This window comes from Channa argus, chromosome 20 (assembly GCF_033026475.1).
Source record: "Channa argus isolate prfri chromosome 20, Channa argus male v1.0, whole genome shotgun sequence".
Taxonomy (NCBI): domain Eukaryota; kingdom Metazoa; phylum Chordata; class Actinopteri; order Anabantiformes; family Channidae; genus Channa; species Channa argus.
Window position 1 is genome coordinate 12,332,176 of NC_090216.1, and position 21,970 is coordinate 12,354,145.

Genomic DNA, 21,970 nt, shown 5'->3' on the forward strand with positions numbered 1-21,970 from the left:
GACACCCCGAAAAGCAGATCAAGATCTGTCTGTTTACATTTCCCTTTGATTAGTGTTTTTATTCCTATCACTCATCTATTATTTTTATGCAGTGTCTTTTTTGTTTTCTCTCTCTCAGATCTGGACTTCAGTAATTTTTCTTCTTAAGTGTGATGTTTTCTTTGTTTATGTTTAAGACTTGGTCCATCTGAAAGTAAATGGTGCATGTAACAAATAAAGAATATTTGTTTAGGTAGACTTATATTGTGTGATGGAAGTGGTGCATATACTGCAAAATGGCTCATTTTCAAAGAAGTTTATGACTGTGGGCTATTTCAAGGTGCAGGTAGCTGAGACTTACAAGATACAAGATGCCTGGGTGGTTTTTACTATCTTTCTTTCTGCCACAGTTCTAAATGAGACTTTTTCTCTCCCGTCGATTCTGCTCCGTGAACTTCATTACCCAGAATCACACCAAACAAAACGCACTTACGTCAAGAGCGTCGTGCTGTCGTTGGCAACGGCGGCGGCTGGAGCGGGAAGGATGTGACTTCCACAGTAATCGCTTGTAGTCGTGAGATTAAAATTCTTCATTAATAGGTATTGGTTTAACTGTAAAAGCTCTCCCATTTCATAACGATGGGAAAATGTTGTTTTTGTGGTTTTAATTACTTGGAAGCGAGGAGGAAGCCTTCCCGATCATTTTAGCTGTTTGGTAGCTTAACAATGCATTTCACATCAACATTAACCTGGGTTCGAGTTTGAACAAGTCGCAGCAAGGCTAAGACATCAGCATCTGGAATCCCATCTGCGATAGTTTTCCCTAAAAATGGCCTCGAAAGGTAAAATTAACTTTGACGTTTTGTTTGAAGTGTTAAGTTTTGGTTGTGTCTACATCAAGAAAAGCTCTGAGAAAGACGCCACATCAGTGCAATAACTGACTTTACACCTTGTAACTTCGCAGACTGGCAGCATCCTTATGTCAACATATTCAAACATGTGAAAGTTGAAGACTGGAAACGGTCGGCAAAACAGGGAGATGTGTCAACGTACACGGTAACTGTGATAGTGATTTTTACTGCACAAGTTTGAAAACCTCCTTAAAAACTAACAATCTTGTAGCATATATTTGTCATGTTATCAATCAGTTCTTGATACTATTCAGTTCAAAACAGAATTAGCGCACTTTTCTTAAAGTTCTATGAGTAGTGTGTGTGTGTGTGTGTGTGTGTGTGTGTATATGTATATATATATATATATATATATATATATATATATATATATATATATATATATATATATATATATATATATATATATATATGTGTAATTATGTGTGTGTGTGTGTGTGTGTGTGTGTAGTGTACCAAAGATTAATGTTGTTTTCTCCACTTTTCATTAAATCCTTAAGGACAAGACACTGAAGTGTTCAGTGTACCGGATTAAGGGTCCTGTTCCTGCCAACAGCTACATCCTTGTACCAAAAAACAGCCACCGGTCTCTGGGGCTGACTGGGCGCTACTTCTATCTTCTTTTCAGACCCACACCTGGCAAATACTTTGTGGTTCACCTGGATGTTGCTGCGGAGGTACAGTATCTTACCTGAGTAAGATGGGTGGTTGGTTTATATGTGTGATTAAAATCAAGAGTAATATACAGCAACTTGTTTTTACTGGGCTAAAAACCTCATCAATGGAGTTTTTTTTCATCCAGAAAATTGGATGAAGTTTTGCCTGATGTTTTAAACTTACAATCTTTACAATTACAATCTAAATTTACCTCTCAAGTGGAAACAAGAACAATATGGATTCTTACACAAGATCACATCCATTTGTGTGAACCCATTTTTTTTACTTCCTCTCATTACAACTGTACATCTTTTTTGGATTTGCTTGTTCTATTTAATGCTGACAAATGCAGCAGTACTTTAAAGCCTGCCAGACTCTGTCATGTGATGTTCTCACGTAGATATGTTGGCAATTTATTGCTGTTAACAGAAAGACTATTTTAGATTTTAAATATGTAGCTTTTCTCTACAATAAATACCACTTATCTTATATGATGTATGTGTGGATGGAAATGGTTGAAATTTACAAAACAAGGAGGACATGTTATTTTTTCCTGTTTTTCTGTGCTATGATGTGTAGGAGGGCCAGGTGATCCGGATGTCATTTTCCAATATGTACAAAGAATTCAAGTCCACAGCTACCTGGCTTCAGTTTCCTTTCCTATGTGGGGCTGCAAAGGATTCACTATATGAAAGCACTGCCAAATATGCAAGATATGGTAAAATATCATTAAAACATAACCTATTGTTTGTATGCGTTTCTTTTCATTACTTAATCTACTCGAAGTCCACTGTACTTTCAAATATAAAATAATATCCCTTGTGTTGCTATATTACTGACTGTATTTACTGTATGGTAACACCACCCAGGCTTGGTGGGTCCAGCTCCTACTTCAGTGCGTTGGACTTGTCTGATGCTGGATTTACAGTACACGCTCTCTGTCTACCTAAACCGCTGTTACATTCACCTGAAGAGCATCAAGCTTTGTTCCAACATGTCGGTAAAAAACATGTTTACAAGTGACCTTCTGCTAGATCCTGGTAAGAGCCAGTTCACTAATTTCCTCTGAAACTGTAGATGTGTTTTCTATTTTTTAAGTAACACAGACATACTGTATATTATACTGCAAGTGCATATTGCATGTCTCTGAATGTCACCTGCACGTCAGTGTAGAGGATCGTTAAATTCAGGCACCATCATCCACCTTGATGAAAGCAGTTAGTCCTTTATAAGAAAAATATTTACTATGTATTCTGTATCATTCAGTGACAGATTGCAACTTTAGATTTCTGAATAAATGACTTTAGCTTTTATCCATGCATGATATTTTTATTTTTCACGTCTAATTCAGTTTTCTCATTCACCAGGAATTTCATTCAGTGAAGCAAAGCTGATGGGTCTGGCGTCATCTCAGGGAACAGGGCCTATGCCCAGAGAAATGTCATTTCCTGTACCCAAAGGAGCCTCCTGGCATGACCTCTATGATTACATCAGGTCATTACCTCAGAAAGCAGAAAGTGCTTCATTGACGTTGTGTTAAAGGCAAAATCCATTATGAGCACTTTTGCACGTACCAAATGCCAATTCTGTCCCGTCCACCATATTAAAACCATCAGGTTGATTTAATATTGTAGCTAACTTTAGCTCAAATCACAAGTAGTAAGGAATAAGATGTACATCCTATCTTGAAAAGTTAACTGAGTCCCTTATTTTTTCCTATCTCAACAGGTTTCCATCAAATGGAACAAAGTTACCCTTTGACTCCATTCAAAAAGGCGATAATCCCAAGCCCGAGGCTAGTAAGTCATTCTCTCCATGTTGTATTCATTCATATTTTTATTTTTGCAATTAAAATTGTATCAAAGAAATATAAAAGGTTCACACAGGCTTTTACAAGAAATTATAATTAATTTCTACTTCTGGTCTGCACTAGAAAGAAATTATGCTTGTATCATTGCTTTCATTCCACTCTTACTTGATTACTCACTTTACTAATTTTTAGTATTTAGTAGATGAGAGCTTTTCTGTCAAAATATATTTTCTTTTAGTCTACACTTCTAGCTACTGTAATTCTGTCCAAATTATTTTCCTTCTGACCGTCTTTTCCAGGATGTGTCTCTAACCAAAGAAGTCCCGTTAGAGAAGAGTTTCGCTGTGTCAACCTCAGCAAGGCAGTTCAGGACCGTGTGTCACTCATCCAGCAGATCACCACCCCGAAATCAGTAATGGCAACATTTAGGGCTTGTATCAAAGCTGTGTTTTCACAAAGCTTGGTTTATTTATTTATTTATTTATTTTTTAATGTAAATATGGTGTTAAGCGCTTTTTTTTTTACTGCTGTTTGCTCAGCTCCCGAGGAATCGAACCCCGATGGTGACCAGTGTACCCAAGCTGGGTTTAGTCACTACTCACCAGGAGGATGACTGGCTTTGCCATGATGATGACCAACAGGAGTTGGAGTGCTCTAGTTTACATCAACTCACACGAAGGCCACATAGTAATACCGATGATGAAGGAATCCATGTGTTTGTGCATTCTGAGAATGGTTTTAGCAAACATGTGGAAGACAGTGTAGAAGAGGTGATCATTCAGACTGACTGTATTGTATCTACAATCAAACTAAAAAGCCTAAGAAAACTAATTTTCCAAATTATTATTTTTTTTGTTATATTAAGTTCAGTAAAAAGCAAACCCTTACTCCATGATGCCTTTGGCACAGCTTTGTGGCAGCACTGAAAATACTGTTGATCTTGTTATATTTCCAGTTTGTTTTTACTCCTGTCCCACATCCTGTCCATCTAACATCGTCCAAAAATTCCACACAGGAGGTAAACAGTAAAATTTGAAATATGAACAGTAGTTAAGACTTGATTTGTTCAAGATTGCATTACAAAATGGCTGCCTATACTTGTTTTGATTTCCTTATTAGAAGCTGCTTCCAGACCCAATTCTCAGGCTCAAAAGTATCATTGGCTTTGGAGGAGCCACTACTAAATATGTAAGTATAATTTAGAGTGAACCCTTTTCAGGCTGGTTTCACATACAGTAAATGCTTAATGGTCTGCACTTACATAGCAGTTTTCTACCTTATCAGTACCCAAAGCGCTCTACCCTGCTTCTTATTTACCCAAATACACAGACACAGTACAGTGCGATTTCAAGGTCACAAACAAAATTCAAATCAAGACTGAGAGAGGTTGCTCTATTCTTTATTCTAATATAGGCCCTGTGGACTAAATCTGGTGAGGAAGTGGTCTATCCATGTCACGCAATTATCGTGTCTATGAAGATATCCTCTAACCAGCAGAGATTTTTCATCGGTCACACTGATAAGGTACAGTAAATACACTGTAATGTGTTTGACTCTGCATCAGGATCTCTGTAGGCTGGCACAGGTTATTAATTCTGGCAGCATCCAATATAAGGAACTTTGGTGAGTCATTTAAATCCTGGCCTGTAAATACAGTGATATCTAGTGACTGAAGTGAATTTTCTAGTGTGCTTATTTAGATATTTTCTCTTTAGGTGTCTGCACTAGCTTTTAATGGCAACACAACAATACTGGCCTCTGCTCAAACTGGCAACTATGGTGTACTTCGAGTATGGAACTACCACAAAGGAAACTGTCTGGCCATGTTGAGGATTTATGCTCACTCATTATCTTCTCTCAGGTAACCGATTACGTACACGCACTTTACATGCACATTGTTTAAGCAATTATATATAAGCTTATATTGAATGTTGTCCTTTTGTTTTGAAGCTTCTCACGTGGCGGTGGTATTCTCTGTGGAGTGGGTAAAGATGGCCACAACAAAACAGTAAGCCCCAAGAATCCAAATTTCCCACATGAACGTTCAAGGGCTTATTTTTTAATTTGTGTTTGGAGCATGTCTTGCTTCATAGAATTTGATTCAGATGAAAAATCCTAAGCAATATTCTTACTCTGAGTGTCTCATTCAGTTATCATTACTTTGCCATTTAGATTTATGATAACTGTCTCATGTTGGTCGTCCTCTGTCACTCTTGCACAGATGGTGGTGGTCTGGAACACTTTGAATGTTAATAAAGGTGGACAAGTGACAATCTTAGCCAAAGCACATACAGATGTGGATATTCACACCATGAAGGTTGCATTCTTTGATGATACAAGGTACCATCACTTCTCTGTGTTTATATTTTTGGTTGTGTCCGTGTTTATAGATTTGGGAACATTTTTATGCTTCCATCTGATGTCCAAATAAGAGTAAATGGTCATGACAGTGTTGCACCAGCTCCATAGAAAGTCAAAATATTCTCAGTTTATAGTTTTACTGTAGTTATTTAATGCTAACTAGTTGGGTTATTATGGTCTTTAAAACTCATTATTCTAACATCTGGTTGGGCAGCCAATGAATAACTGAACTAAATAACCCGTATCAATGTTGTTATGTAACAAGGAGTTTTGTCGTAGATTTTTCTCGCCATTCTTTTCATTCTTACTTTCTCTGTCCAAATCCTTTACTGCAGAAAGACGTATAAGGACTTGGTGAGAGAGGGGGTAAAAAGGTTTTGTTCTGCTGTGACAGGAATGAAATGACTTGTCACTTACTTTGCATTCTTGAGGCCATGAGTTAATCAGTTTTTCTTGCAGGATGGTATCATGTGGTCGTGACAACATTCGTCTGTGGCGAGTGAGGAATGGAACGCTGCGTTCCTGTCCAGTAAACCTGGGAGAATACCACTCACAGGACTTCACTGATGTTGCCTTTGGGGAGGGAGACTCTTCTAGACAGCATCTTGATGATCGAACACTGTAAGCAGCCAAACGTATCACAAAAACTGTCTAGGTTTATTTACTTTTGCATTGGAAGATGAATGTGCAGTTTCTGATCTAAATCCACTGAAAACATTATTTTAAAATGTTGCTGTCTTTCTTTTAACTTTCTTCCTGTAGATTTGCAAGCAGTCGCAGTGGGCATATTTTTGAGATTGACTACAGCAGAGTCGCAATTCGAAATGTGAGGAGGCTGTTGCCTGTACAGCAGCAGCATGCAGAACGCAGAGAGAAGTGGACTTTTAAAACAGGTCTGTCTAAAACTGGTTTGAGAGAAAAATGGTTTGTTATTTAAAAAAACTTAATTGGGTAAGGACAAAAACTTTGTAAAGGGCCTGGACCATACATTGATGTGTGTGTGTGTGTGTGTGTGTGGGTATCTGTTTCCCAGGTCCAGGCATTGCTATCAACAGCATCAGTGTGACCTCATCATTCTGTGCCACAGGCTCTGAAGATGGCTACCTACGGCTTTGGCCCCTTGATTTTTCTGCTGTTTTTCTGGAGGCTGGTAGGGAGAGTGGAGAGTACCTCCAGCAAACTAACACTAACCTAAAGTTCTTACTCTAAAGCAGGATCATACATCGCTGACTGCCTTTCAATATCTAACAACTCCTCCAGCTTTATTTGCTAAAGTGGGAAAGTTTTCTCCATTGAATTTAACCTCAGTAGGGGGAACTGCTGTAACAGATGTTGAAATCCATATTGTACACACTGAACATTATATTTTACATTTACTTTACTATTAATTTGTCCTGAGTGTTATCACTACTTTAGAATGTAACAGCTGCATCTTTCTCGATTGTAGATTAGTATAAATTCTGCTACATTTTGCCAGCATAAGCCAGTTTGTTTAAAATAATAAGAATAAACGATTTATGTCATAAATATGTACAACCCCAATTCCAAAAAAGTTGGGACGATATGTAAATAATTCAAATACGGAAACAAAAACATTATGCAATGCAATTTGCAAATCTCATCAACCCATATTTTATTCAAAATAGAACATAAACAAAATATGGAAGGCAGGACAGTTCAGCACCTGGATTCTTTTCATGCAAAGCCATGCTGTTCTGATGGATGCACTATGTGGTTTAGCATTGTCTTGTGAAATGTACAAGCGCTGCTCTGAAAGAGACGTAGCCTGGATGGGAGCATATGTTGTTCTAAAACCTCTATGTACTTTTCAGCATTGATGCTGCCTTTCCAAATATGTAAGCTGTCCCCACCATAGGCACTAATGCAGCCCGATACCATTAGAGATGCAGGCTTTTGAACTGTCCGCTGATAACAAGCTGGATGGTTCCTTTCCAAAAGAATTTAAAATTTTGATTAATCTGACCACAGAACAGTTTTCCATTTTGCCTCAGAGCATTTTAAATGAGCTTTGGCCCAGAGAACACAGCAGTGTTTCTGGATCGTGTTCACATATGGCTTCATCTTCATGATACAGCTTTAACTTACATTTGTGGATTGATTGTGGTGGTTATGCAGTGGTACTTAAATAAAAGTGCAAATACACAAACAAAAATGAACTCTAAAAATATATTGGTACCCACTGACATTTCTACTTAAGTAAGTACATGACTTATATTTTAGTACTCGACTTTTAAGGGGAGGCATTAAGTTATTATGGTAATAGACATAAATGATGGGTTGAAGCTGTTTTAGCTATAATCCGATGGGGGTTTTAATTTTTACAGTTTCATTTCTAAACTACTCCTATTGTAACATCGCATAGTGACAGTAACAGTACTTGTATTTGACAAGAAGAAAACACTGATACAACCACTGATAAAATGCCATGAGAGCTGGAAAGAAGCCCAGGTAGAACCACAGAAATCCGTTAACAAGTAGAAAATATGAGAGTAAATGTATGTGGTTTTCTTATCAATATTTTGGTATTTGCACCTGATCTCGGTAGACACAACACACCAAAGAGTACAATTACTGCAAACAATTACTGCAAATGTGTAAATTAACGTGATTGTAACGTGTAACGCAACTTTGGTTAAAAATGTAGTGGAGTAAAAAGTAGAGATATTTGCTCTTAGATGTAGTGGAGTTAAAGTCAAAGTAACCATAATTAAATCTACTTCAGTAAAATCACCCTCACAACCTCACCCAGACCAAACAATCCATTTGACATATGGTATGTCACTCGTTTCCAGAGCATGAGGGACCTGTGAGCTTGGTGTTGGCCTCATCAGACAGCCTTCAGGTTCTGGCAGCCACCTCCACTGGCAACCTGGGTTTCCTTGATGTGAGCAGCCGTGGTTACAGCACATTGATGAGGTCCCATACAGACACTGTTATTGGCTTCAGTGTGGATGGGATCCGCCGACATCTCACTACAGCCTCTTCTGATGGCACAGTGCGCATTTGGAATATGGATTCCTTGCATCAGGTCAGTCAACACCATATGTTCATGCTTTTAGCAGCTGCCTTTCCAGTCCTGCTCTTTGCATGCTTTTCTGATAAATTTATTTATGTTTCAAGGCTCAAAGGAAAGCAAAGTTATCGTTTGATAATTTCATCATCTTTCAGTTGGTTGACAAATGGATATGCTCTGTTTACCATTTATATAAACTAGCATTGTAAAAGGAGGAATAAGGTAACACACTACCAATCTCTTTCTTTGCAGGTTCATTTTGTTTGTTAATGGATTCTGTAAAGTGATTATTTGTAGATTTCTATGATTTTTGTCATTATGTCATCTTAAATAAATTATTCTGATTATGTAAACACTATCAACTCAAAAATATTCCTTTTAACAAGTACATCTTTTAAAACAAAATCTTTAAACTGAAGAAATTCCTACTGTCTCCATTTCAATTGTTTTCTAACTGGCCTATTTGCCGGTATAATAAATGTTTGCCTTTGTCTTCTGTTCCTTAGTTATATGATTTTGTCTCTGAGGACAGCCCCTGCACCGTGGCCTTCCATCCCAGTGAACAGGTCTTCTCTTGTGGCTTCAGCTCTGGCGTTATCAGAGTCTTTGATGTCTCCAGTGCCAAGCTGTTGGCTGAACACACGTATGACTAAACAAATGTTAAAACTCTTACAGGCGTGTTTGTGTGTGTTAGGGGGATGTCAAATTCTTGTATGGGTGAAATTATTATACGCTATAATTTCATATATCCAAGTGTATGCAGTATCTGCAAAATACAGCTAAATAGAATCCTGCCCCGCTCAGCCAGTTTCAGGTGTGGAAAGAACACAATTCAGCTTTATAAAATAGGTGGTTTTCCAAATTAGCATTGACAATAAAAGCGCAAGCAGCTTTGACTGTGCTGTCAAATAAAAAGAGAATTTTCTCTGCTATTTTGAGCATGTTTTGGTTCATATTAAATTGAGTCTGTTTGAACAAACAACACCATAATTGCTGTTGAGTTTGAACCCTGAACAAACCTAATGACTTCTTTCTTCTGTGTTTCTTTTGTTTATGAATCTGTTTTATAGGCAGCACAGAGGGGAGGTGGTGGGTCTTACCTTCTCTCCGAATGGGGAGTTTATGTACAGTGCCGACTCTCAGGGCTCTTTGGCACTTTACAATTCCTCAGAAGAAGATCACAATTTGATCAGAGTTGTATGTATGTATTCACAATAAAGTCTACTTTATTATATAGAGTGTATTAGCAGTTAATATAGTTAAATACTTGGTAGCTTAATAACTTGAATCATACATGGTAGCATAATCGGCAGCCAGGTTCAACAGCAGTTTATTGGGTTCAATATGTATCTCATTGACTAGGTAATGTGGCAGCACGAGGCACTGAACGTGCACCAGATGCTCTCTCAGTGAGCAGCGACAGCCTCTGTCTGGCTTTTGTCGGCCCCACAGAATACATTGTCACCATCGCTGATGCACAGTCTCTGGATGAGGTAGTTGCTCACTTTCAGCACCATACCATTTCACACAATTAGGCAGTATTACCCAGAGGATATATATATATTTCCCATTTACCCATGCCATCCCTGTCTAGGTGCTTCATGTAGATGTGAGTATTTTGGATGTGGGAAGCCCGCATCTGGATTCTGCTGTGAAGCTCTGTTTCTCTCCAGCCTCCACTGAACACTTGCTGGTTGCTACATCTGCTAACAAAATTCTCTGGGTTAGCACTAAGACAGGACGTCTGCTCCGAGAGGTAACACTGAACTCTACAACAACTTAAGTGGCTTGTTGAGAGGCTGGCAGCAGGATGTGGAAAATGTCTGTAAATTGGAACAGTAACGAAAGACTAAGAGTTTTGATATGTGCATTCATTTGTGTGTGTGTGTTTTTGTGTATGTGTCTTTAATTTCTGTCCCTTTTACAGTTATCAAAGGTGCACAGACACCAGTGCTCATCCCTGGCTGTGAGTGACGACAGTCGATTCCTGCTAACAGCTGGGCACAATGCTGTGAAAGTGTGGGATTATAACATGCAGCTCGATATTAACTCACAGGTCACTGATAATTAAAGAACTCTCCACAATATGAAATGCAAACTCTCCACAGATTTATATTTGATAAATTCAAATTCAAATAAGCATGTAGTTATATTATTGTTTGGGCTCTTGAATATCTGAAAATTGTGGAAAAATTAGGCAGCAGTTGGTAAAAAAAATGATTCAGAAAATAAAGAGACACGTTTTGTCTTACAAGAAATAAAATTATGAGAGTAGTTACAATTTTACACAGATGTTATTGGTTTATGTTAAATAAGTAGTACTTGAAAGACGTGTTTCTCTGTACCAGATGTTCATCGGCCACAGTCAGCCCATTTGCCAGGTGAGATTCACCCCTGACCAACTGGGCGTAGTTTCAGTGGGAGATGCCATATTTCTTTGGGACTTCCTGGCACATCCTGTTGACCCTTTGACTGACAACCGGTAATGTGTTACATGTGTTATTCGTGTTTTTCGTTTTTGTGCTACCGTTTATATCTTGGAAAATAAAAAAACACTCTGTCTTCACTCACAGTTCTCCTCTGAGAGTGAGCTGCATTTCACCTTCTCAGTCAGGTAACTTTGTTGACCTCACTTCACAGATCAGTTACAACATTAGCACTGGTGGTCGTCTTAATGTTATGAAAGACAAGGGTCAGCATGTGGCTACACAGCCCCCATACACAGCAAAGTGTGATAACATTTGCAAAGGTGGTAGAAGTGCACATATTCAATACTCGATTAAAAGTATTGGCCTAAGAACATTCTCCACTACAAGTACCACTTTAAATCTTTTTCCTAATCAAAAAAAATCTAAGCAGATTATCTACTTTTTACTTAAAGTACAAAAGTAAAAGGTAATTATGGCAAAGCATGGACAGTAATTTAATACAAAAATAAGGGTCAAAGACCATTGTTACTTAAGGTGAAATGTAATTTGACCACTTTATGTGCAGACAGGTGGTTAACCCATAATGATACATAAGCAATTATTAGATGATATTATTTTTACAAAAAAGTCATATTTGTACTGTACATTAGGAATACTAAGTGTTATTAATGTTGTTACTGTAATTATTCTACAATGTACCTGATTCATATTTTTTTCATCAATTACAAATACATTCATTGTCTTTGATTTAATAGCTGAACAAGATGCTGAAGCAAGTGGACTTCAGTTCTCTCATGGGATGCCTCGGCAGACAGCACCACTCCCCTCCGCACCTCCACCACAACTCAACGTCAGCACCATCGACCAGCTTCATCAGGGTGGTAGGTTTGCTTTTAAAGTTTTTAATTGCTCGCCAGCACATCCTGTCTCTTATTGAACTGTATGATTTGCAGACAAAAATGAAAATCTTCATGTATTTAGCAAACTTTGGACAATGGAAACTTACAGACAGTTTTAATTGTAGTTTAGAGCAGGGTTTATCAAATATTAATTAATATTTATCAAAATCAGAGATGGATTTCTAACTTGCATTCATGCTCTCTCAGCACTCAGAATGGTGTGTCTCCCGCTGGATTGTGATAATTTACTCTGGTAATTATTTAACTGAATGAGGAAAGGCCTGCTCCACAGAATATTTATTTACTGTTCAGGTGTTGCAACTCATGTAAAGGTGATAAATATTACCCCTAACCTTTTCTTTTCTTTATTTCGCTTGTATGGATTCACTTCAGAAACATGAGAATAGATAGGTGAACAGCATAAATCAGAAAATTATTTTATTCTACATCAACTGTGGAACCACATACAGTACAATAAACAGCAAAATTATGATGGTTTATTACATAACCCAAAACAGCTTTTACAGCTAATTTCTTCCAACTCAATTGTTTTAGATGTATAATTACATAATTAGATGTATAAAAATGTATAAAAATGTATCAAAATACAGTGACATATGCATATTTTACCACCCGGTTTGTTTAAAATCACTACAGTGAACAACAAATATTTAAGCTCCTAGCCGAAAAATAACAAGCTCCGAGCAGGCATTTAGTAGTTGCCTCGCAACACTTAGATGTTTGCACTTGTATCAATAATGTATTTGTGGCTAATGGCTATAACATATTTCAGTGGGTGCAGGGAGGATCTTGATGATTAGGTTTGTTATCACCTTAAGTCATACTGTAATTCCCTTCTGTCTTTCTCCTGCAGCCTTTGGCTCCTCGTCTATTTGTGATGACACGCCGAACAACCCAGCTGTTTCAGACCAAGCCATGTCCTTCCTCAAAGTAACAGAGCTGGTCAACACATCTGCCCTTAGTTCCAATCACATGGACACAGGTAAGTTCTCCATTATATTGTTGAATATTGACATTGAACTGTCTTTCTCTTGTTTTCTTATTTGTGGCAGAATTGAATCTTCTCTGGTTCATAATGAATGTTATTTCTCTTTCAGTTCAGTTGAAAGGGATGAACCCAGTGCGTCCAGATTGCTACAAGCACTTTTTCCCACGCTTCAAGACCTCCACTCTTGATCCAGTAAGGGTATTTACTGACAAACTGTGTTGTTGACACACTAATACATGGTTAAGTGTATGTCTGCTTTCCATTCTCACTGTTGTCTCTGATTCAGGCTGCTGTGGCTCCCCAAGCAGGAGAAAAGGGCATAAAGCTGAACGCAGTGATTGGCTACAATGGGAATGGGCGTGGCAACATGGTGTGGAGCCCTGATCAAGGTTATCATAAAACAGAAAATGGTAGAAGAAAAATGTCACTGATAGCAATGCTATCTTAAATATATTGGCAGAAGTCATAACTTAAAATTTACCTGAGAGTTTATTTCCATAGAGAATATTTTTCTGTAGTAAAGTTAGTTGTTGATGTAAAAGGCAAAAACCTGACCTTAACTAACAGCAGAGTTACAGTTGGGTGCAAATTTTTGCATTGCGTCACACTGGCATATTAGGGAATGCAAACTTACCCTAACCTAACATAATGACAATACACATTCAGAAGTAACAAAGATGGTCAATGAATGCATAAAAAAGTTACAGGACATTGGTGCTAAAGTTTGCATCCTCCTGGATAAATTAATTAAACATTATCTTGAACAGTTGTACTAGCTGATTGTGCATTAAATAACCATTCTCTGATTAAAAATAAATAAATAAATAAAAATACCCAGTGCCATGACTTTTTATTTTATTCTGCTATTTGTTTTTGTTGCAGGTTTATTTGCATATTCGTGTGGCTGTGTGGTGGTGGTGGAGTACCTTCATACAGGTTGTCAGAGACACTTGCAGGGGCACACTGAGGAGATCTCATGTCTTGCAGTCACAAATGATGCACAGGTATGTTTGATAGTTCTAGAATTATCAATAGTATATAACACTAATTTAAAATATAGTATGTGTGAATTTAAAGACTTTTTGAGTCTTATTGATGCTGCTAATGTGGCTGGAGCTTTGTAGGTATATTTTAAAATTGGGTGCAGTGGGTTTCCTTTAGGTCATAGTATTAATTTAGACATATACGGCACTCAGCAGTTTGTACAGCTGATGGACAATTACTACTCTCTATTCTCTGTGAAAAGCTGCAAGACACTGAACCCCTAGCAGCCCATTCCCCTCACCAGCAGTTCCGGTCCAAGCCTGGTAGAAATTGGTTAGGGTTGCATCAGGAATGGCATCCGGCGTAAAAAACTGTGCCAAATCAACATGCGGACAATGATCCGCTGTGGGGACCCTGAACTCGCGGGATAAGCTGAAAGGACAAAAATAAATAAATAAATAAATAAATCTCTGTGAAAAGCCCCTGGATGTAGTTCACCCTCAGACATCAGATTCACACTGTATGCTTTTATTTTGCACAAAAGGCTCCCCATGCCGGGACTTCCTCAGTGAGTCATACAGTAAGTCAGACGGTTGATTGTTTTTGAAAAGTAAAACATAAAACATTATTAGTTATTTTATTTTTTTCAGAAGCATTTTTTCATGGTCATCTGCCTATTTTGCCTTTTGATCCCTACCTATTACCTAAAATATATATATATATATATTTTATGTTGACATCTCAAACACTGCAACAAACTAGTGTAAGTAAACTGTTTGCCTAATAGAGTAGTGAATCTTTAAGAAAATCATCTAGAATGAAAATTAAACGAGTATGTAAAATTTCCTTCGGGATTAATAAAGAATCTGTCTATTGGATGAGATCAGTGTTGGTCAGACACTACCCAATATTGCTGAGCTAACAAATCAATCATCCATCCATTCCATCATCTTCTTCTTCTTATCCAGAGTTCAGCTGGTAGTAGCAGCTTTAGTAAGGTTTCCAGACATTACTCTGCCCAGCAGTGTTCCAACTCTTCCAGTGGGATATTTAGGCATTCCCAGGCCAAATGAGATTTAAAATCCCTAGGTCTACCATGGGGTCTTCTACCAGCTGACTGTGTTTGGGAGACCTCCACTTGGAGTCTCCTACATGAATTATTAAAACAAATCTATTATTCATTTAATATATCTAACCATTTAACATTTTATATACATAGAGTAGTACACAATGGCACTAAAAGCATCAGAGAAAGAAAGAGAGGGATAAAGAGCACAAGTGGATATACAAGAGATAAGGGGGAAATATATAGAATACCACCACAAAATGAATGTGCTCATAAAAAACATTTACTTATTGTAATATCTATAAGTCACAGATCTCTGCTGTACTGGTAGATTCCAACATTGATTTCATTTCTGCCCCAGTTGCTTTGTCTGTGTAATTAAAAGAAAACAGATATTACACATTTTGTCACTCACTACCACGAAGAAGCTTTACAGCATATAGTGAGCAAATTTTTCTATGTTCATGCGGCCTGGAAACACCCCATGAGATGATAAAAAATGTACAGAATCCGAATAGACTGAAGCTGTTTGTGGTGCTCCACAGGTATAGGTGGTTGTTCAGGAACTGCTGAGGATTGCAACCTCAGAAGGAAAATGAACTCACCCCAGTTGTTTGGCCAGGCAAGAAGCCAATAATGAAGGAAACTAACTTTAATTCATATTTTTTCATATATCATGCACATTAAAAGTTCAAATGTATAATATCTTATTTTACATTTGCATTGAGGCTTTGCATACAGAATGTATGACCTACTTTGTGGTTTCAGGGCACATTGGTGCTGAAATATTGTCTTTTTAAGTAGAGCCTGTGCTGCATACAGTGACTGTCAAAGTGGTCCTGCCTTTTTGCAAGCATTTTTTTTTGGCCTGGCTGTTCAACTTTATAAGGATATCTGTGTTTAGATGCAGTGAATTTGAAGTCCCAAAAATAACATGACTGGTCAGAACTTTGGCTCTATGAATCCACTTTGCATTGCAAAATCAATTGTGCTTTGTGTCTGTGTTATCTCCTGTCCAGACAGTGGCATCTGCAGCTGGCAGCAGTAAAGATAACAGGAGCCTAATTTGCATTTGGGATGTTCAGACTGGAACCTGTCGTGAAACCATATCGCACCACAGGGGGGCAGTGCAGAGTCTTGCTTTCTCCAGGGATGACCGTCTCTTTCTCTCTGTTGGTCAGATAAATTTGCTTCCCTCAGTCATATGCAACTTAATGAATAAAGTGAAACAAATGTCTGCTTTGTGGTAGGTTATTGATTGTCCCACTGCTGATCGCTAATATTTCCTCTGCCCCACAGGAGACTTCTCTGATCCAGAGGTAGCTCTGTGGAGCAGCAAGACCTTTCAGCTACTGTCCAGTGTTAGAGTGTCAGGGCCAGTCCATGATGCAGCCTTTAGCCCCTCAGCAGCCAGCCAGCTGGCCTGTGTGGGTTGCCATGGGGTTTATTTCTGCCTTATCCACACCCATGGCCAAAATGTAGACCTCAAGGTAAATTACCACAGGGAAACAAACTTTTGGAAAACATGAATAGTAAATGCTATGTACTGTAACTGACAAAACACTTTCTACTCAAATTTACTGATCCACTATGGATGCTTAAAATATGTGATTCATTCTTCTAAATATGTTGTGTGAAAATTCTGTTTGCATTTTGATTGGTTCAAAATTTGACACTGAATTAAGCACTTTTAAACCCTTGTAGGTTCAGAAGGTGAAAACACCAGTGCAGGTTGGTGATGTGGAGCTCACTGCTCTGTGCTACCACATGGACTCCTTTCTGTTCACTGCCACTAATAGAGGACATGTGTGCGTCTGGAATGTTAAAACACAGAGCTGCTTCATGACCTGGGAAGCTGATGAGGGAGAGATTGGTACAAATGGACTAAATAACATTGAAATACAATATTTTTAGCTAAAAAATCTTAATTATTATATTAGAAAGATGCTTTTACAATATCTCTTAAATATTGCTTTGATATGGGTGTATGATGTAGGAGTTCTGCTGTGCCGAGGGAACCGTCTGTTGACTGGCAGCAAAACCAGCTGGTTGAGACTGTGGGATGTAGCAGCTGTAGAGAGCATGAAGCCTCAGAAGAAGCTACAAAGTGTGGACCACAGGTCTGTAGGTCATTGCGTTCTAACTGTTCCTGGCTATTATCTACTATGAATAAACATCCAAAACACAGGTGTTACCAACAGGTACCTGCTTACTAAATATAAGGTGTGTCATTTACATGTTTTCATTCCCTAGAGATATTGTGCTCTCTCAATCTATTTGACAATGATGCAGAATCACATGCACTTTGACACAACAGTTCTCATTCTGCATAGTAAAGGTAGTGTATTTTTACCCTGTGATTCCTTGACCTCTATGAATGTGAGTATTCTTTGTGTCAAAGACTTATAGGAAGTGTATTTATACAACTCCCATGAGTACTTAAACATAATAATGGGTCCTTGTTTTTTGTCACATGTCTGTTCTTTAGCGGGACCACTGTTGTGTTGGAGCAAGAGATAATGCTGGATGGAACAACAGTCAGTGCAGCATTTGATAATACAATGGATATGGGCATCGTTGGCACCACAGCAGGAACCCTCTGGTACATCAACTGGTCAGACAACAGTAGCATCCGGCTGGTCAGCGGGCACAGGACCAAGGTACCAGTGTGAGCATAAAACTCATCAGAAATATCCAAATGCATATTCTATGTCTATAGCTCATACTGGATTATTAATAACCTAAGCTGCTGCATTCTGCACTAAATTTCATTTACCGGGCCATGAAAATGACAACTACATGTATATATGTATTTGCACATTTCTCATTTTTAAAACGTTGCTTAAATTTTTATGGCGATAAAACAAGGCAAGTATGACATCAGATGTATTCGATTCGTAAACTACGTGTGTAACTAATCACATATAATGGCTGCATTACTGTCATGTCTTAAACTGAATTGAACAAATATTGCATCCTATATTATGAGCGGTTGTGTTACGGAGGGCTCTGCCAAATTTGTCACGGCCTTGTGTAGAAAAACGTTGCATCTAGACCAGGTGCATCTGATGCAGCGTTGACCTATAACTTGCATGCAAGTGTACATTGTTGTTTGGTTAACTATGGTATAACACAAACCTTTTATCCTGTTTACCTTGAGATTGTCATAACCACTTTGGATTGTAGCAGTAAAGGTTAGGCCCCTGTAAACCTTTCCTGACTTGTTAAGAGACTGCTATTAATAGTATTCTGACTCAGGGTTTCCAGGTTACTGTGTGTATTCATCTTGTCTTGTCTGCACTCACAACACAGGGGCTTCATTCTGTTTGTGTTTTTCCAGGTGAACAATGTAGTGTTTAGCTACGATGAGAGCCATTTCGCTACATGCAGTGAGGACGGTAGTGTGAGGGTGTGGTCTGCCCCCAGCAACGAACTGGTGGTACAGTTCCAGGTGCTCAATCAGGTGAGGGTAGACAATTAAGGCATTTTTATTGAATAGGTAGGTCAGGTGCAGTACAAACTGCAATGAATATGAGCAAATTTGACAAATTGACTAAACATGGCAGAATAAATTGTACTACTCAATGGACATTATGTCAACCAATTAATGTTTTTACTTTAGATCAAGTTAAAACATTGCAGTGAAATGCTAGAAAAACTAGTCATTGTCAGTTAGTTAGATTTTCGACATGAACACCATGACATCTGGAGTGTGTTTCCTGTGCTCTTTGCAGTGGCATACTCTGAGTGATTATACTCAAACCCCCAGTGCACCGCACTTGCATGCACCATTTAAATCAAATTACTTCCTGTTTTTCTGCTTTGATCAGGCCTGTGGCTGTTTATGCTGGAGTCCTCCTTCCAGTAATAACAGTGCATGTCTGGCTGCAGGATACAGCGATGGGACCGTGAGGATCTTCCGGCTTGCCTCTTCAGAAATGGAGATAAAGCTGCACCCCCATCATGTGGCTGTCACTGCCATTCAGTACTCTGCCAATGGTGAGAGGTCCCAAAAACATGCATACACTGTATTTAATGGTAAACTTCCTGCTTATAATGCTTGTCACACACACACACCAGTGACAGCAGGTGCTCACTTGACCTAGGTGGACGACTGCCTTAACAACTGACCTAAAACCACCTCTTTGTAATTGTACTCCTTGCTTTGCAGGTGTAAATTTAGGATCAGGATGTTTTTGTCCTAATTCTTTTCTTCATTAGCAAATAGTTTCCTTCTCTGCCTTTAACACTTTCCAAAAGAGAGACATGCTTTGTTCATTTTGTTTATCAAACAATGTAAAAATGGTCAGGTAAAGATCTCCCTTTTTAATTCAAAGACTTGTATTTAAGCCCATGTGCTGGCAGTTAGATTTTACAATAAAGTTATGTTTTACCCAGTCTGGCTCTGTAACTGTTTGGCTCCCTACAGGTCATGTGATCCTTTCAGCAGGGAAGAACGGTCTTGTAACTGTCAGCAGCCCAGTGAATGGAGCAACTATCCGTGTCATCAGGGACCACAAAGGAGCATCGATTACCACCATCCAGTGTGTGAAAGAACAGGTCAGTTCATTGAATCTCTGACCAAGGAGTGGAGCTTTATCAGATCTTAAAATGAGCACAGCCTGATTGTTTATTCCAGAGGCATTTAATTCTTTTCAATCTGCTTTTCTTCCTGGACAGATAAATGTATATTTTGTTTTGAAAACATCTTTTCCAAGTTTGCCTCCCTTTTCATGTAGGCACTTGCTTTTATGAGACTTGCAGGAGTGATGTTGCCAGGTTTCTTTTGCCAGTCATACAAAGAATTTAGAGATTTCCTGTCATCATCTTACTGCAGACAGTTTACAGGGTTATTAATCGTATTATGCTATTTACACACAAGGAATAAAATGCTCTCTGACAGTTTTATCTTCTAATACCCAGTGTAAGAAGTACAGACTGGAAGGAAATGAGATGTGGTTGGCCGCCAGTGCTGACAGACGTGTGAGTGTGTGGGCTGCTGATTGGTTGAAGGACAAGTGTGATCTGCTAGACTGGCTGACATTTCCTGCTCCGGCCTTTTTTGGGGTAATGTGTATTTTAAGTAGGAATACATTGTAATAACTAGAAAAGGCCACTCCAAAACTTGAGTTCTGCTGAATACATTATGTTTTACTTGTTTTTATAAACTTCTGTACTCTAGACAGTTTCTCGTACTGAATTTTCAGTTTTGTGGACTATTATTATTAAGACATTTTTCGTTTTACCATTTTAGTCTATTTTTTTAAAAAAAAATTAAGTTGAAACCACATTTGTATTAGTTTTTTAAAAATATATTATGAATTTTAAATTACTATAAACTCTGATGTAGGATGACAGTCCACCTCCTAGTCTGGCAGCCTTCTGCCCAACAGACCCTGACCTGGTGGTCTATACTGGCTATGGAGTAGAGAAAGAGTTGTCCTTCTACAGTCTGACTAAAAAACAGGTACTGCAGCTCCCCCCTGGTTCACTGCTCTGTTTTCTCCTGTACTTTTAGAGGGCAAATGTTGCTGTTGATTGACCACACATATATGTTTCCTTTTTTAAACTATAGATAATAAAAAAGATAGCCCTGCCTCACTGGGTCACATGCCTTAGCCTCTCTTCCAAGAGTCATCTCATAGCTGTGGGGTCAAAAGGTAAATGCTGATCTTCATATTTTTTCTTTATATGGTTCAAGTAAAGATTAGTAATGTAACTTTTGAGCATGTGTGTAATTAATTTTTCTATCTTTTAATGTTTAATCTTTTATCAGAACGAGTGTTGAAGTTAATCAAGTCGAGCAGTGGCAGGTTTCAGGACTTCCTGTTGCACAGTGACTCCCTGCAGGCCTGTCACTTCTCTCCCTCTGGGGCACTTCTTTTCACTGTAGCTTATAATGAGATTCTGCTGTGGGAGGTGCAGGGTCTCTGAAGATCTCAGATCTGTTATGAACCGCAAACCTTACAGGTTTAACCCATTTCACATGTGTCTATTTTATATTGTTATTTTATAATCAGTCAAATGTTTTTAGGGAAATTTCTGCAGTTTGTACATATTTTTTGTATAAGATTTCCCATGCTGAGATTATAAATTGAATATTTTTGTTTTAGGTATATTGTTTTAAAATGCAGCTGTTTTTATTGAAATTATTGTTTTGTGTTTGTAGTTACTTTGAATGTTTGCGTATTAAATAACTACTATTGTAGGTTTCCTTGGTGTGATATTTAAAGTGTTAATATTAATATTGTTATGCTGGCTCTTTTTTCTGGGTTATATACAATTACAGATTCTGGGCTGCTCTGGGATGGTATGTGTTTAAATTAAAAACTGATTCAATTTGCTGATTGTAAAGATGCAATAGTGTTGCACATGCAAATGAAGATTCCCGCAGTCTTACGATTGATTTTGAGTTTTAATTTTAATAAAAGACATTAATGAAACTTCCTTTTTTTTTGTCACAAGGACTTAAGTTAAGGTTTCCCGATTTGAATCACAGCCTCTCTAATTACCGGATTGAGGTCACCTTTTTGTTAAGTGTCTTCATCAGCTTCCGTCTTTCGAAGTCGGAAGTCTTGAGCACACAATGTAGATCCGATCTCATTCACTCCTTTGAGAATAGAACCCTTTGTGCTTCAGTAGTTCAGTTCCACGGCTAATGTTGGACAATTAATCATGTTGGCAAAATAGTCTACATAAATGTGCACACTCTTATTAATGGCACATTGAGGTCAAATGCATATACAAATTCATACAGTCACAGTATTTATATGGCTATATATAAAAGAATGATGAACCCGTTTTAGGTAGTATTATGTTCCTGGGAGATGT

General features: G+C 38.1%; 1 protein-coding gene across 6 annotated transcripts; it reads left to right on the forward strand.

Annotated features, from left to right (window-relative positions):
* Window positions 1-487: 487 nt before the first annotated feature.
* Window positions 488-21,723, forward strand: wdr90 (WD repeat domain 90). 6 transcript variants are annotated; one of them, XM_067487624.1, is made up of 43 exons: window positions 488-821; window positions 944-1,035; window positions 1,391-1,567; window positions 2,127-2,265; window positions 2,417-2,587; window positions 2,915-3,041; window positions 3,276-3,346; window positions 3,657-3,769; window positions 3,897-4,127; window positions 4,313-4,375; window positions 4,477-4,545; window positions 4,771-4,881; window positions 5,073-5,218; window positions 5,308-5,365; window positions 5,579-5,697; window positions 6,178-6,339; window positions 6,481-6,611; window positions 6,752-6,868; window positions 8,532-8,767; window positions 9,259-9,395; window positions 9,823-9,953; window positions 10,115-10,245; window positions 10,347-10,508; window positions 10,680-10,808; window positions 11,101-11,234; window positions 11,326-11,366; window positions 11,946-12,062; window positions 12,955-13,083; window positions 13,199-13,281; window positions 13,376-13,478; window positions 13,972-14,093; window positions 16,159-16,315; window positions 16,439-16,629; window positions 16,844-17,012; window positions 17,136-17,259; window positions 17,628-17,799; window positions 18,480-18,602; window positions 18,970-19,138; window positions 19,569-19,699; window positions 20,063-20,206; window positions 20,490-20,606; window positions 20,715-20,799; window positions 20,916-21,723. In XM_067487624.1, the coding sequence occupies exons 1-43, from the start codon at window positions 809-811 to the stop codon at window positions 21,071-21,073; spliced, it is 5,505 nt and encodes a 1,834-aa protein (XP_067343725.1). In that variant the 5' UTR covers window positions 488-808; the 3' UTR covers window positions 21,074-21,723. The 6 variants fall into 6 exon arrangements, 3 of the variants coding, with proteins under 3 accessions (XP_067343725.1, XP_067343724.1, XP_067343726.1); XM_067487623.1 differs by having other exon boundaries at window positions 11,937-12,062; window positions 20,916-21,601; XR_010911818.1 differs by lacking the exons at window positions 20,063-20,206; window positions 20,490-20,606; window positions 20,715-20,799; window positions 20,916-21,723 and having other exon boundaries at window positions 11,937-12,062; window positions 19,031-19,138.
* The last annotated feature ends 247 nt before the right edge of the window (window positions 21,724-21,970 follow it).